This window comes from Ambystoma mexicanum, chromosome 2p (genome assembly GCF_040938575.1).
Source record: "Ambystoma mexicanum isolate Mex_15411 chromosome 2p, UKY_AmexF1_1, whole genome shotgun sequence".
Taxonomy (NCBI): Eukaryota; Metazoa; Chordata; class Amphibia; order Caudata; family Ambystomatidae; genus Ambystoma; species Ambystoma mexicanum.
In genome coordinates this window covers 60,238,228-60,255,733 of record NC_090923.1, presented here as the reverse complement: position 1 = coordinate 60,255,733, position 17,506 = coordinate 60,238,228, and the positions used below count along the sequence as shown (strand labels likewise).

General features: G+C 45.0%; 1 protein-coding gene across 1 annotated transcript in view; it reads left to right on the top strand.

The window, feature by feature from the left end:
* The window catches only part of CAMK1 (calcium/calmodulin dependent protein kinase I), a 483,807-nt gene extending 467,210 nt beyond the window's left edge, over positions 1-16,597 (top strand). The window contains exons 11-12 of the mRNA XM_069643253.1: positions 3,171-3,303; positions 9,972-16,597. Of these exons, the coding sequence (XP_069499354.1) occupies positions 3,171-3,303; positions 9,972-10,075 (237 nt within the window). The 3' untranslated portion in view covers positions 10,076-16,597. The remainder of the gene's footprint in view (positions 1-3,170; positions 3,304-9,971) is intronic.
* Positions 16,598-17,506: the final 909 nt, after the last annotated feature.

Genomic DNA, 17,506 nt, shown 5'->3' with positions numbered 1-17,506 from the left:
ATCTAAAAGCAGAAAAAATATCGAAATAAACAAAAGAAATTGTAATGATAAAGGTGGAATTTAGGTGTAAAAAAAAAGCAATTTAGGTTAAAATTGGGATAACGGGGAGGGAGACGAGGAGAGTTTAGAGTAGGAGAGGTAGGGGGATTGGGTGTCCTAAAGCCCCTCCCCCCGGAATACAGGTATTTTTAATTTTTACAATGTGCACTGTAAAAGGTATTTCAACATTTCTTCATGCAATATGTGTTATGTTATGTTAACTGTATTTATATGAGCGCACGTTTGCCCAAAGGCGGCATGGATCTGGAAAGATGAGGTGGTATTTCAGAATTACTGTTTCTAGAAAAGCAGAGTTTTCAGTTTCCGACGAAAAGCAAAGTGGTCGATGATCTCTCACAAGGAAAGAGGCAGGTAATTCCACGCTTTGGCGGCTTTGTGGCAACCGAAAAGGCACGGCCACCTTTTTGTGCTAGCCTGAAACGAGGCACTGCCACCCGCAGAGTAGCTTGTGATTGTAATTGTACATCACAATTATTTCTGCAGTAAAATCTCAGTGAACTAGGTAGTTAGGAGGTAGGAAAGGGGGTTAAACAATTCAGTCAGACCATAATAGTCATCGGCAGGTTAGTGATAAGAGATGGGCTGTGCTGGGTCAAGGAAGGATCCAGTTCTCCCACATTACCCAGCAGAAACGGTGCTACATTATTACAATGAAATAAATTATTTTGTAGTAATCTGCCACACGCAGACGATTGATCACCACTGCCAGGGCCAAGTACTACCAGACACCATAGCCAAGGCCGACAATGAAAGCAGAGCCCTCCTCAAAACCTCCTAGCAATACATCAACCATCTGCCCGACCCACCTGTACCGCACAGCAATATATCAACCATCTGCCCGACCCACCTGTACCGCACTCCATCAGAAAATCCACCACCATCAACTTTCTTTATCAAGATCAGCATGAGCCACCATTACATAAACACCAATGCTACAACTGACAGCACGCTACACATCCCATCTTGAAAAACTACAACCACCTCGACAACTTTCATGAAACTCCCTATGGATCACCTCACTGCAACCTTGGCATCCCTCAAGGGCACATTGAACACAGCCAACATCCTCTCTGTCTCCGTACTCCAGACACTCCCGTCTGAAGCACTCCTCCCTTACCTGACAATCCTTAACAGCTCTCTAACAAAAAGGTACCTTTTTCCATAACCTTCAAGACTGGACACATACTCTCACTTCTCAAGAAATGAAAACTGATCCCTGACTGCCTCTGCAACTACTGCTTCTTCACCCATCTGCCCTTCCTAGGTAAGATACTTGAGAAAGAAGTAGCCACACAACTCCTCCAACACATTGAAGCCAACATCCTTCTCCTGTACTACTAATCTGGCTTCAGACCCAGATGCAGCAGAGAAACGGCTACAATCAAGGTGATAGACAATGGCCTTAAAATCCTTGATGATGGCCTTAAAATCCTTGATGATGGCCAAAGTTGCCTCCTGGCTCTCCTTGACCTCTCAGCAGCTTTTGACACAGTAGACCACCAGACACTCACTGACAATTTGCTAATTGCCAGAAGTTCGTACAAATCGATTCTTCCAGATCACCAACTTTACCAATCATCTGTGGAGTCCCGCAAGGATCCATCTTCTCCCCAGTGATCTTCAATCTTTACCGCTTGGAAGCCACACAACATCCACATCCACCAATATGCAGATGACCCGTAGCTCTCCCACATTATATCCTCCATTGAAGACACCCACAGGCTCAAGGCCTGCCTCTCATTGATCCAGTCGTGGATGTCCAGTGCTTACCTGAAGCTGAACCCTTCCAAGACTGAATTCCTACTCCTGACCAACAACACCGAACACCCTGTCATCTAGACATGGCTCTTTTGCGCCTCGAGGGCTTGATAACTCAGCTGGCCACCTGTGCCAAGTCCTTTAGGGTCGGCCTCGACAGCCACCTCTCCTAACAGAACATAGCACGGAAGACACAATAGCTTGGTATTCACTTTCTCTCCTGCGTAAAATCAAACCCTTCATCCCAGAAAACGAGCTAGAGCTGCTTTGCAAGGCTTGATCCTCTCCCACATGGATGGTGTCAATGCCCTTTTGGAGAGCCTTTCTGTGACTACCCTGGCACCCCTGCAATGTGTCCTGCCTGCTCCAGCAGGCAGGACACATTAAAGGAGTCTACAAATCTGACCACATCACCCCGACCTTCATCAAACTGCACTGGCTCCCGCTGCAAGCCTATCCCTGTCCAATCCTGTTGCATCATCTACAAGGCTGTCACTCTGAAGTCTCTGTTACCTAACTGAGAAACTCCACATCTCCAGAGGCCGACGATCCACCAGAATTAAAGACATGTGCATGTGGCATTTAAACTCCGCTGGTGCAGGAATGGAAAAACCAGAAGAACGTCTTCTCGCAAGACCCTAGAACCTCCTCCCCATTAACAGCAGACTTACCCCCTCATTTCTGCATTTCAGCAAAGAGCCAAGACCCTCTTCTTCAAGGACTGACTCCTCCCTACCACCTAGGCCCACAGACCCTCCATTCCCCACCCTACGTTAGATTGGGTGATCTGCTTCCCACTGTTTCCCCCCTGGTTTCTTATAGATCTCTTGCTGACAAATTGCCCGACTTCTCCTACCCTGTCATTAGCTCCCCGCCCCATGTTTCTCTGCTTCTTCCACCGTGTTCTTCCCTCTATGATTATAAAGTGCTCCGTTGCCTCTTTAAGCTATGTCTCCGCTCAATAAATAAAAAAAATATTTAAAAAATAATTGTTCCATTCGACTGATTTTTTATTTTTTTTATTGACAAATGTAAGTATCAAAATGATACTGGCCAGGAGGACACAGTGAAGCTTGCACAGTATCGGAGAAGCTTGCTTGCTTTCCAAATTCAATGGAGATGCACGTATTGCCAAAGCTATACGAGATCTGTCTACCACAGTGAATCTAGTTTCACCTATGGGAGGCCTGGTTCCCATAGGTGAAACTAGACGCACCATGGTAGCTGGTGCTGGTGGTGTATCCGTCTCAGGATCAAGTATTCAGTACTGACCACTAGCCATTTTACTGGCAACTGTGGCATAGCCTGTTTTGCACCGATGAATAGCACTGACTCAGTGTTTCTTTTCACAGCAAGCCTTTAATGCAACAGCCGTGGTGCGCCACATGCGCAAGTTGCAGCTCGGAACCAGCCAGGAAGGACCAGGACAGACCACACCCACAAGCCCGTGCCATGGGTCACTTCTGGTGCCAGGGGATAACAACGGTAAGATCAAACCCCAAGACCGCCCCTACTTTTGTATCTCTAATTAGGTGAACATAGCCCTTGCCATGCGTCGCATCTGGTGCCAAGTAGATAACCACGGTAAAATCAAACCCCAAAACCGTCCACTTGTATCTCAAACTATGTGAACATAGCCGTGCCATGGTTTGCTTCTGGTGCTAAGGGGACAACCATGGTAAGATCAAACCCCCAAGACCGACTCCACACTTGTATCTCAAATTAGGTGAACATAGCCCTTGGCATGGGTCGCATCTGGTGCCAAGGGGATTACCATAGTAATATCAAACCCCAAGACCGCCCACTCTTGTTTTTCAAATTGTGAACATAGCCTGTGCCATGGGTCGCTTCTGGTGCCAAGGAGATAACTATGGTAAGATCAAACCCCAAGACCGTCCACACTTGTATTTCAAATTATGTAAACTTATCCCGTGCCATGGGTCGCTTCTGGTGCCGGGGGGATAGCAACCGTGAGATCAAATCCCAAGACCGCCCCCCCCCCACACTTGTATCTCAAATTATGTGAACATAGCCCATGCCATGGGTCGCATCTGGTGCCAAGGGAATTACCACAGTAAGATCAACCCCCAAGACCGGCCACACTTTTATCTTAAATTATGTGAACATAGCTTGTGCCGTGGGTTGCTTCTGGTGCCAGGGGATAACCGCAAGATCAAACCCCAAGACCACCCCCACACTTCTATCTCAAATTATATGAGCAGTTAATAAACCATGAACCCTTAAGTGACTTAACTCAGCATCTAGATATGGTTTGAGAACCTGGAGAGCCAAGCTCCAAACACGACTTCCGGGCTTGACCAGAGCATTGTGGGATTCTGATCAACCATGTTGTCTCTGCACCTCAAATTGTAAATAAGTTGAAAAAAGAGGAAACCATATTCTGCCATCTACACATTCCCAGCACACTTACCTTCATATCCTGATCCTGGTACTTCTGGGCTGAAGGTAAGAAGAGCCAAACATCACCTGAAAGACCAATGATGGTCCCTGGGAATACTATCGGAGGTATCTCGCCCAACCCTGAACTGGATGGACGGTAACAGTGGCGGTGTGCGGCACAATACTGCCTAATCTACCCTTCCCACCCAACTTGTAGCGAGGACCTTGTGTTACTGGAAACAATAAATGTACAGACATTTTGCGTCTGCAAAAATTGAAAAGCGGCACGAATACAAAAAGGATACAAAGGTCCAAGAAATTAGCTGTCTGCATTGGCATCAAGGTTCTGCTTGGGCTTTTATGAAAAGAAATCCGTGGTGCATGACGTCATGACTACACGCTACTCCGTCTGCATTTAATAGTTTTAAGAAGAGCAAGCTTTCCATCCGTCCTCTCTAAACCCATAGAAGCTAAAAAAAGAGGGCTTAAGAAGGTTCCCACACATTGCTTTAACACTTACCAACCCACCAGGAGCCCTAGTGAAGTGATTCGCTTCAAAGAGCCAATTATCTAAAATAAAGTGCTGTGCTTGTATGGTTGGAGCGAGCAGAAGTGACATCTCACAGTAGCTTAGATGTGACCTCCAGACTTCGGAAGTATGGACTGATGGCGCTCCAGATCTTGATATTGTTCTCAAAACATAACCCCCAGGCACAACCGATCTGGACACAATATTCCAAGCATGATCTCCAAGACGTGCCACATGGCACAGTCCTCGAGAACTGGACACGGTACTCCAGATATGGACCGCAGAGTTGGACATAATACAGCCTGTGACTCCTCAACAATGATAGTGGGCTCAGGGTTGTGAGGGGTCAGAAATGAGAGGCGGACTCAAAGTTGTAATGTTTTCAACCTCAGACATCTATATTAAAATAAAGGGGTTGGATAAAGGCCTTTCTATCCCTGTCCTAAAGAGAATTTCCCTGCCTAGAAAAATAAAACGAAAGATCAGTCTGTGTCTCTTTGTCACAATTATGCAAACTGTCCTCGTGTCCAAAAACGTATCTGACCCTCACACTAAAAGAAGAATAAAAGGGGTAGAGTAAGGTGAATGTCGCTGATTTTGAATTAACAGCGTATGTAAAAACCAAATATGGAATTTCAATACCCAATCCTTGAATCCAGGGGTTGGTGCCCTTCCCCAGGATTATTTCAGGCAGGATGGCAAAAGTGTCCTTTTCAAATGATTCCTTTAGAGTAGCATAAATGTCTTTCACACAATACTTTCTTAAGGGTGGCAAAAAGTGTCTTGAGGAATAGCAGAAGTGTCTCCGTTAAACAGCGATGGCAAAAGTGTCTCTTCTACGCAACAACTTCTTAAAGTGATCTCCTGGTATAATCCCCTGCCAGGAATCCTTCAGTGGTTCTTTAGATCCCATGGTGTACTCTCCTGCCAGGTATCTTTTTTACAATGTCTTTTTTATATGGATTTCCTGGTATACTCCCCTCACAGGAATCCTTCAGTGGTTCTTTAGATCCCCTGGTGTACTCTCCTGCCAGGTATCATTTTACAATATCTTTTTCTTGTATATATTTTATATGGATCACCTGGCAGGAACCTCCCCTTGTGTCCCCCCTGGTTCTTGCGGATCCCCTGGTAAACTCTCCTAAAAGGTATCTTTCTCCCAAAGGCTCTATGTGCTTCTTTCACCAGGGCTTCCTACAATGTTCCTTTTCTCACTAAGTGTAACAGAGTTGTACCTAGTCACTGTTTATACTTTAACTTTAGATACTGCTTGTTCCAACTTCCCCCATATTGACATCTCACATATGGAGACTTGTTCAAGTTCTGTCTGTTAACTTCTTCTCTAGTATTCACTTGCTTGTGGCAATGCTTGTTCCAATATACCCCGAATTGATTTTTAATAGAAGACGTGTACAGATGTTGCCTTTCAACTTCATTAATGTTCATCTGCTGGTGATAATATTTACTCCAACATTCCCCATACTGGCTTCCCTCATATGAGGATTTGTGTAAATTCTAATTTACTTGGTTGGTATTCAAAATACATTTTCAATTGTGCATTTGCCTGTCGGCACACCCTGGAGTCCCCAGCACCTGTGGACAGACTCGCTGGTGTCTGACGTTTCCGACCTGTAGCCTTCCGCTGCAGCTATGTTTTCATTCTGGGAAGGCTTCTTCCAATTTGCAGACCCTCATTCAGTTCTCTTGCAAGCTCCACATTCATTTGCTGGTAGAACTGCTGCTGTTCAGCAAGACCGCTTCCCCATCTGCTTCGCTGTCACTGCCAGCTCTTTAGCGGTTCTCCCACGGCATCCGCTGTGCTTCTCCCGGTCCCCCGTCTCTCTGTTAAGTTGCACTCACGTGGTTGCTTGGAAGCACCTGTCTCCCTCAGCACGGTCCATTTCCATGCTTCTGCCTTCAGTTTTGCTTCCCACTTCGGCCGCTCTGCATCTCTCTTCTCCACTTCTTCTCAATTGAAGGTTTCACCATGTTTCAATAGCCTGTGCAGCTGACTTCCATTGCAAAAACTAGTCTGCACGTTTAGCTTGGTGCTTCCTTCAATCCACATTGACTTCCTTCTTCCTCGTCTCAGTGCTTGAGTCTTTATGGGATTGCAGTCCATAGGACATTTAGACCTTTTAAAGCTATGTTGTTTTGGATCTTAACTCATTTTATTAAATAAACCAAAAGAAGTTCTCAGACAATAATAAATCGGTGTATCCTAACTAATTCTCAGAACACTTTGATGTTGGCCTATATTTGTTTCAATGCTTCTCTCAAAGTATCAAAATAATTTTACATTAAAAATGTTTGTCAATTTTATTATACAATACATCAATATAGTGGTATTGCCACCTTATACTTCAATAGGAACAATTATTTAAAACATGAATCAGTATACAACATCTGATGGTACAAAATTGAATAGGACAATTAGTACAATGATGATACACTGTGTGGGTGGCTGGAACATTGGAACTCCAGTCACTATGACCTGGTTGCTGATAGTGTTGTTCATCTACACACAAATCCCACACTATGATTCTCGTCACCCTGCTTATATAGGTTTCTGCCCTCTGTGGCTGATTGGGTTACCAGACATTTCGTTGAAAAAAAATGGTCGACGGGACATTTGGTCTTAACCATTTGGTCGAAAACCAAATGGTCGAAATTCTTATTTTTTTTATTTTCACTTTTGTTTTTTTTTCGGGGGGGTCCCCAACCCCCTTTTTTTTCTTTTCTAAAAAACCCTTTTTTTCCCCTAACCTAAAACCTAAAAATATATATATATAAATAAAAAAAAAATCGACCATTTGGTTTTCGACGAAATGTCTTTCGACACCGCTGATTCTTACAGAACATTCATCAGGGGCAGGTTGTGTGTATCTTTAAGTGGCTTGTGATGAATTCCACTGTTTTCTCCATATGTTTTCCTGAGAGTCCCTATTAGGATGGGGACATATATATATATATATATATATATATATATATATATATATATATATATAATACTTCAATGGACGATAACTTGACCTAGCTTATCCCCACAACGCAAGGCTAACAAGGTGGACTAGGAGTAGTCTACCTGGGTGTTGTCGCTGCTTTTTTATGCTTTCAAACAAAAATGCAAACATTAGTGTTGCTATAGATGTTGCGAAAAGACCCAGCTAAACCTCAACCGCCTCACCTGCAAGGCAAATGCACGTCTCTTACGCTCCTTGTTGTTTACACAGTTTACACAATCTTAAAAAAAAAAACGATATATCTATTGTTTATTATTGGCAAGGTCTCTCTTACCTTCTTCACTGGTGAAGGCTGGGATATATGTCTGTCCTGTCCTCCCTCCATGACAATTTTGTATTTGTTTTATTTGTAACGCGCACCATCAAGCCCGGAGGCATCAGGGCACAACTTGTGTGGAGATGCACACAGATCATAAAGGTACAGAATTTTAAGCACGGGGCAAATGTACATACATAATAGAGTATATCAATATACATAATTTACAGAGCAAATATTTTACATGAGGCATAGAGACAAAAGTGTACAGCAGGCGATAAGGGGGCCGATGCTAGTGGGGCAGTGGTGTGCAGAGCATGTTTCAACGCTGATTAAAAATCCTATCTTCGTTCAATGACTGGATGATCCTAGTTGAATTTTCCCCACTGACCGGCACTAGAAAGAAGTATCACACAGCCCAATAATAAAGGTACAGGGTTTGAATATCTTAGCTCAAACGTTGTATCAGAGCCCCACTTACTTGAGTCAGTGGCTCTGATAAGTTTATGTTGAAAAAGGTGCTGGGTTATGTAGCCATCTGTTGATGGCGCCTTGTCTATCCTGCAAACAAACTGGAGAAGATTAATCACCTATTCAGGGGTTTGTAATACGGCAATGTTATTGTATTAAAGTCCACCATACATCGTATTGGGACAAACTCCTGTCTGAAATCACACAGACAGATATTCTCTCTACGCCATCACCATATGCCAGCTGACCCGTCATTTCAGCTTGATTTTAACAAGATGTCACTGTAATGATGTCATTCGCGCCACTCGTCCGCGACGCTTGAGGCTAATGCATCTATATGCACTGTGGGTGTCTCAGGAATGCCACATGGGCATCCTGAATTATGACGCTGCCAAGGTGCCGTGAATCAAAGTTTTGTTGATGGCTCGCTTTAAATAGGGAGCCTTACTCATCACCCGTCTGTCTCAGGGCGCTGGCAAATGTCTATGCAACTAATGTAACTATACCCAGGTTAGTGGGGTAGTCATCTGTTGATTAATAGGGGAGGAACACTGCGACTCATGGACAAGTACTGTGACGTGTGAAAGCTCTATAGATGTCGTCAGTTGCAAATGTGAATGACCCCAATAACTACTACCATTGAACATAAGGTGCAATGCCTGGATCTTAGTGTAAATCAGAAACTTCAGAGACGGGATATGTTAAGTGAGTATTATGTGTATATGAGGTATGAATGAAATTCTGCTAATTGTTCTGCAGGTAGGGGTTTTTGTATCTTACACTGAGGGATTTGTAAAGTGACAACAAGCCATCAGGAATTAGGACTTATAGGGTCTTCCTCGTTTATAAGGGAAGAATACTGTGTCCCTCGTGATGAGGTTATCACATTTCCCCGACCGCCATCTCCTCCCATGTGATCCTCCCTCCTAATACCACCCCCAGAGTCAGGATCAGGTAACAACTACCGTCCCCTGGCCTCACAGGAGGAGATCTTTGGCTGGGGATTAGCGATGACTCCATAGGATTTATCACAGGGTGCAAACATTCAAGTTGCTAGCTACTAGCCAGCCATATAAGTCACTTGCCACCTCAGTTCTATACATACAAACAGCAGAGTATCTTCTACTTGCCAAGTATCAAATATCACTAGCCAATGGCAAGTGGTGAGTGCAAATGATGCATCCTGCGGTGCTTACATCACAGGGTGTGCTTTACCAAATCACCTTTTTTTCACCAACAGCCACCTAAAGAGGCAACCAATATACAATGCCACTACAGAGGACACACATAAGCCTGAAAGTCTTCAACATTTTAGACAGTTTTTGAATCCGTGTTAAGCACAGTTGTCTGTTTTCTCCATCATCGGCCATGATCCGTGCCAATCTGTGTATGCTGTTTACCAACCGGTTACTCCGGGTTGCCCTGCTAAGTCTGTTTTTCATAGACTCTTTGCTAATATGCGGCTTTCTTGCAGGTGCTCACTCCGACGGCTGCTGCTCACCAAAATCACCAGAAAAGACAGAAAACAACTCTCTCGTCTTTGGATCCCATCGCTGCCACCAATCGAATCGGGTTTGAGTCTGGGCCGGTGTACTTTGCTGACATTTGACGACTCCGGAAAGAACCAGGCCACAGAGCTGGTGGAGGATTCCAGCTCGCTGTCCGCTGTGCCCAGCTCTAAGGAGGGCAGGCCAAAAACTCAAAAAATATCAGTGGGGGGAGGGTGAAAGGTGGTGAGACGAGCAGGAATGGGGTTATGGAAATGAGCAGGTGGATGAAATGGTAAACAAAAATTGCTCGTCATTTCAAGACTAGGCCGCTTCCAAACCATTGGCCCCTTGTAGAGTCACAGGAGGCGAGGGCAGGAAAGAACGAGCTTGGTTATGGCACAGGAGCCATTGTTTTTTATTTCTTTGTAATACTGTTACCCGGTGATTGTTTTGAGATGTGGGGGAAGGGATTTTTTTATTATTTCTGTACTAAATTGCGGATTCAGGTTCCAGGGGTGTATTACTGCTGTGTTCTCAGCTTCCTTTCGCAGAAGGAGCCATGAAAGGCGTGGGGAGGTGGAGGGGGGTGTTTTTTCCACCCTTATTTCGTACACTGCCTGTTTTTGGACCCCTGCCCCTGGCATGGCTTTATAGGGGCAGGCTGGGCTAGTCTGCGGAACAACCACCCACCTTTGGAGTCACTTATGTATGGGCACAAGGAAAGTGATCTGTGAAGCTTAAAAGGTTACAAAGGAAAAAGTTAAGCCCAATGGTTTGGCCCGGGGGCATTTTCTTAGGAAATCTCATAAACTGGAGATTGCGCATGTGCTTCGAAATACAATCCTCCCCCCAGTAGCAGAATGGAAAGTTCCCACATGATAACCATTTAGAGCACCCTTCACCAAAGTGTTGTGGATCTATGGTATCCTGGGCCAACATTGTCTTAGCGGTTGGTAGTTAAGAAAAACCAGGGCGTGGTGTTCAATGGAATTCGGTGTCGGTTGCGCTAAAATGAGTTTTTGCCCATTTGCTTCCACTTTGGCTCAGGTTTTTCAGACATTGCCTTGGGGTATGGTGCAGGAAGGCCATGATCATGTTGTGAGGTCTCCAAAGCTGTGCAGTTTCCGTGGATCAGAGGAGCTGCGGCGATGCCGGGGCTGGGACCGCTTTGGAGGTTGCTTGCCAACCCTGCAAAAGCCAGGTTTTTCTCATTGTTTCTGGAGCGTAGACAAAGGGTGTTTGTGTATCTCCACTGTTGGTGCTGGCAAACAGACATTGGATTGAAATATTATACCGTAGGCGTTGAGAAGGTCTAATGCAATTGACGCACGGCGCGACACAGGCAAGTGGTTGAGCCAATGTAGTATAAGGGTTACGAAGAGCAAGTGTGAGGAAAAGCTGCCGATAATTACTACTTGTCCCCGATTGGCTCAGAAAGGAAATTGGGCCAAAATCGCTGTCCTTTCAGCCCGCCCCGAAAACTAAGGATCAGAGAATAGAGTTAAAATATGATATTAAACACAGAAAGAAACCTGTTACTCATACGTTCAGTAGCAACAGCACCAAAAAGGTTCATTCTTTCTGGCAGTCATCATTCCTGGCTCGGGGCAAGTCGCATAGGTCAACCTGTGCCCGAGACCAGTCGTTCACCCGGAGGTAATCTCCCTGCAGGCCAGGCTGCCTCTTCCATTGGTGCTTTGGAGAAGGAATCTAGATCACAACAGTCACTGGATCAGAGATTTAAGGGGGTTCCAGACTAAGTAAGAATGGGGTGCAGTGCCCCGGTTTGGCCACAAGGACTGATGGACACAGCACATAAACTGTTAGCACTGATCTACATAATTATACCCTCATCTGAGTTGATCTTAAGATTTCACAGACCTTCCCCTTGTGCGATAGTTGCTTACTGGTTGTGGAGGCCATTCATGTGGTGCCCACCATTGTGTGGGCCATCTCCGCTGATGTTGAGACCCTTGCCTTAACCACTTGCCTATGTTTGCGCCATGCGTCGAGTCACGTGTGCCAGCAGAATATTGAAGGGACAGAATTTGGTTTCTTCGATGAGCTGCTTTTGTATCCTCTTGTACTTGGAACACTTGAACTCCCCCCACCCCCCCACCCCTTTAAAGGACAGAGGCTTCTCACAGTGCCACCCCTGTTTACATGTGAGCAAACCTTGCTACATTATTCTTGCCCTCCAGGCGTGCGCAGGTCTGAAGCTAGCATTAAAAGGTGCTGGGCTAAGTGGCATGCCTAGAGCTGGGGTTTCGGTGGTGTCTCACTTCTTCCATATGTCATTTGAAAAAAGGGCTACTGTGTCACTTGCATTTAAAGTCAGGGCGATAGAGCGTGGGCCTGGTATTGGATGTGTATCCTTCCACAGTGGGCAGGCCTTTGCCGAGGCCGGTTACTCCCCGCTTCTGAGCTAGTCTTGTCGCCTTCTCCCCGCTGCCTGTTGCCCTACCGCCAGCGTTTTACTGAGGGGCCATGGCAACTAAGGAAATTCAGCCAATTCCTGACATGTTTGAGCCTCCAAATTGCTGCTATTTCTGGGGCGAAGTCAAACGTGTCAAGGCATGGCCTCTGTATGTCCATTGGTCATTGGGTAACATCAGTCCCATGCCAGGACAGTGCCTTTGGACATCCAAAGATCATGAGGCAAAGTCAGTCACATCTCAGGGTAGTGCCACAATCTTCATGACCGAACATGTGTCAGGAGACGTCCAATGGTCGCGAGGCAAAGTCACTCACATGTCGGGACTATTCGCCTGGACGTCCAATGATTGCGAGGTAAAGTCGGGCACAACTCGGGGTAGTGCCACTGGCGTCCAATGAGCATGAGGAAAAATAGGTCACTTTTCAGGACAGTGCCCCTGGACGTCCAATGATAAGAGGATACGTCAGTCACGTGCCAGGCGGTCCCCCTGAATGTCCAATGAAGAAAACTTCAGTCGCGTGCCAGACTGAGACTTCACGTGCCACTTTCTCAACCCGAGCCGCATTGGCTTCTGAATAACCTCCTGATGCCCCATTGGTCTGGTAAAAGGGAGCACTTTCAGCCAATGGGAAACTGCACTAAAAAGACACCTGGACTCAACTCGTCTAAGAATATAAATATCAAAAGGCACAACAATACATTATCACCTTTTAAAATAGCTGCCTAATCCATTCCTGAAAACTAATGCAGAGTTATCATGCGTTTATATTCATGAAAATGCACATAACTGCAGTGCAACATTTGAATGTCCTAAGTGGTAGAAATGATTACGCCTAGGGATGTAGACCGGAAACCCCATTTTGCACAGGTTTTTTTTTTTCATGTTTACTTACTGAAAATGTTGCAATTAGTCCATTAAAAAGAAAAGCCGGAAGGCTTGTCTCTTCTTCCTTATTAATCTAGTTCAGTGCCATGGACTCCTCCCCTCCAGGTGGAACAGTGTGGATTCGCCGGTAACCACACACAGATATTTACTTCCAATATATATATATATATATATATATAGTCCGTGGGACCAGGCAGGCTGACACAGACGCTATAACTGTGGTAGGAATGTTATGCAGAAAAAGTTTAAAAAAAGAATTGTCGGATGAAGGCATCAAACCATCTATTACCAGCAGGAATTGTCACTTAGTTGGAAGGCGAACAACACTGTGAATTTGACACTGAATGACAAGAGGAATTTTTGGAGGGTGTTGGAATAACTCCAAGCACGTTGGGAGAGGGTCCATGATGACCAGGATTTTGGGGGGAATGACTAAAAGTATTTTTCGGTGAGCATTACACTACTGAATTGGGGAGTGGGGAAGGAGCGTAATACCAGGTATGCTGAAGAGACCTTGACTCAAGGTTTTTAGGGTTGGGCGGCAGTAATTGTACAGGGTCATGTATTATACAGAATAAAGTACCCCCAACTGTAAGTAATAAGGACCTGCCACGCCTCGTCCTGTAGCATCAGTTTTTGACTCATTAATGGCTTGCATCTTCCTGGTGACATGCAGAACAGCTGGAATTACTTCATCTCATGTCGTACAGACTGGTCATTGCCACCTAACTTTCCCACACTAAGAAAAATGGGAGCAGAGCTTGATTACATGTTTACTGTTTGTTAGCGTTGGTTTTTCCATGGACTTCTATAGGACACATGTGTACAGAACCATACACCATTTGGCCCACTCAGGGCCAGGTGATCAGCATCCACAGGTTTCAGAAACCCCATCCCTTCCTCTTTCCCAACCATTGGATGCTGAATCCCTGGAGTGAAATCCTGCTAGGAAAAGAAATAACATCAGGACAGAAACAGACTAGATCAGATGTGAGTAGGCCTTAGAATCTATTCTGTTCATACAAGTCTTCCTTGATTAAAGATATCAATAGGGTCATAGGTATTGACCTATTAATGCAAAGAAACTGACTGAATATGATCACTTGCAGGCCAAGCCAGCCAACCCATTTCACTTTCTTTTTAAAGTTCTTGGATTATCCAGTTCTAGCACTGTTCTTTTTCTCAACCTGCCCCTTTCCTAGACTATAACTGGGTCTGCACCAGCAGTCCTCTTACACGGTGGTCTTCTGAAACTTAAAGAATTTAGAGGAACTAGGTGAGCCCCTACCCATCACTTTCCAAAGTTGGCTCTCTAAGCGTCCACCATTCAAGTTGATTCCCATTGCCTTTGTAAGTGCTTTCCATGTACACATTTAGCTTCATTCAAACTGGGCCAACTTGGACAGTTGTGGTCGGATGCAGGGGGTTCCTTTCTGCAAGGAACCGCTTGGTGAAACATCTGAGCGTCCGTGGGCATATTGATTTTTTTCAGTCATTGTTCTGAAAGCACATGTAGGCTAACCTACACGCTCACCTCCCGTGAGGTATTTGAATTGTCCCATCCTCTCCTCCTGATTACACATACGCGAGTCCTGCCATCTTTTTGCTAACAAATCTTATGTTGATGTCACACTTTACCTTCAGTTCTACGCTTCACAATGTTTAATCTCTCTTAATCCTTGTGAATATGGGGCCGTTAGAACTGGATATGGTGCAATAAGCAAGGCCTCACACCTGCTGTGAGAACAAAACTTCCTCTTGTCGGCTGTCTAGGTGTCTGAGAGGGCTTTCTCTGGGCCCCTAATTCCCTGGCATGCAGCTCGGTTTAAAATTTCAGCGGCAGAGAATGATGTAATGGGAGAAAACACCACCATACCTATGCATGCTCTGAATAAAATAAAACAAAAGGCGTAGCATTGTGCCTATTTTAGATGTTGTGGGCCAGACACCATGTATTATAAGGAATAAAGCACCCAAACCTATATAACCAGGATATTTCTAGTCACTTTGGGTTTCTGTAATCTTATAAGTCTATACTGTCGGGGACCAAATTGTTGAATTCCTAGTCATCCTTGTATACTTTTGGGGGTACTTTATTTCACACATGTACAATGCACAGCCTCCACATGCGTCTAGGCTCTGGTCTGCAATAGCTTGATGGATCAGGCAAGTTTATAGGGAGGGCACAGGGAACACACTTTAAAAGAAAGTGTTGATGTTGACTATAAGAGCCCTGGTTAGTTTTCATCTGTAGGGGAGGTATTGCACTATTGAATGAGTGTGTAATACAATCATAAGCGAAGCCTTAAACATACGTCACACATCTGTCTGAGTACACGCAACGCAGTCCTGTCTATATCGCTGTAACTGTGGGCTCTGGTGTGTGGTACATTCCTGAAACTAGAGGCTCTGACGTGCGGTGATTGGAAATGGCCGGCACACCGTTAACTTGTCCATGGCGGTCCAATGAGCGCACCCTATGGCTATGCAGTGTATAGAACTGTATTGTTGCCCCAGTGCATGCATCGCTCAGTAGTACAGATGTCCGTCCATCTCACACATTTCATTTCCTAGAACACGTTTCAGTCAATTTTTTGGACGCTTCATCAAGTCAATCATGTGCGTCCCGCAGATACGGCCTTGTGTAACTTTGATGCATTCTGTGGTGGTGCCAGCCTCTGTGCAGTAGGCGGTCCTTCAGTCGATGCATGTACCGTGGAAGAACCCTTGCGTGGTCAGGAAGTGTTGAGGGTGCGATGGTGCATGTGCCGCTGGCCCCGACAAATTTAAGGACTTTTGTTTCCCAGTCTTTGGTCGGCTGGAATGAAGCTCAAAGAATTTAGAGAAACCAGTGGTATAGGTGAGGCTCTGCCCATCGTTGCCCAAAGTTGGACCTCTAAGAGCCCGCCATTCAGGTTTATTCCCATTGCAAGTGCTTTCCATGTCCAAATTTAGCTTCATTCAAACTGGACCAACTTGGGGGGGCGGGGTGGGTGGGTCATGCTGGACCATCAGTGGAGTCCCCAGGCTCCCCCTCTGCCTATGTGCCAAGCCATTCTCTGGTTCTGGAAATGCGCCGCGGCCATGATTCTGGCCTGGCTCTGCATCCTGGTGTTTCATGTTTTAAGCATGTTTAATGAGGATTTTTAAAAGAAAAGTTTCTATTTTATTGCTTGTTCTTGTATTAAATGACAAAGGCAAATGATGAGACATGTTCTGCGTTGCTTTCTATGTAAATGTATATATATAAATGTACATAAAAAAAGTTTTGATGGTTTTACTGCAAACTGTGACTGTGTGGTTTGTTTATGGACTGCATTTATATGTACTGTTGTCACTCTACCTGCACGTGAGCATTGACATGTTACCATTAAGTGAGCTCTGTGAAATAATTCACAAGGAGGCTGGCACATACACATGTGTAAAACCAAGAGTTTGGGTGTAAGTCCCAAAGGAAGCCCTCATTATGATATGATTTTGGATTTATAACGCGCCTGTACACAAGTGTTTCATTAAGCTCCCAGAAGCCTCCGCATGCACAGCCCTTCGTATTGAGTCAAACAAGGGTTTACAACTAAACCTGTGTCAACGTTTGGTAGCAAGGCTGAACATGCAGGCTGCACTTGGTACAACACAGATGGGCAGGCTCAGGACACAACATTGCACTTAGATGCTATCACTAGAAGGCTCTTAACATGTTATAATTAATATATATTCTTTTAATCGTATAAAAATATTGCCCAGTTATGAATTAGCAAAACTATTGATAATAAGAGATCCGAATAGAACAGTAAATTCTGAAAACCATGGGGACAATATGGTGTTTTTCAAATACAAGCACCTGAGTTTCTCACACATGCTCAATTGCATTGAACACACAGCCCAGCACTTTCTTTGACTGCACATGTTTTGGACTATAACTCCCATTAGCCCTAGCTAGAAAAGTTCATGGTGAGGGATCATGGGAGTCGAAGTCTGTAACATCTGGAGAGCTTCCGGTTGCAGACTCCTGCATAAGCAATGAAAAGCCCCACAATAGTCTCCAGCCATGATTCACATTTAGAATTGGTGCAGCTGATCTGGCTAGGCGGCGTGCTCCAAGGCATGGCGGGCTCCTAGGCATAGAAGATCCGCCTTAATACTGTGGCACAATCACTGGGGGGGCCCAGAATTCGGTTTCTGCAAGCCGGGATCTT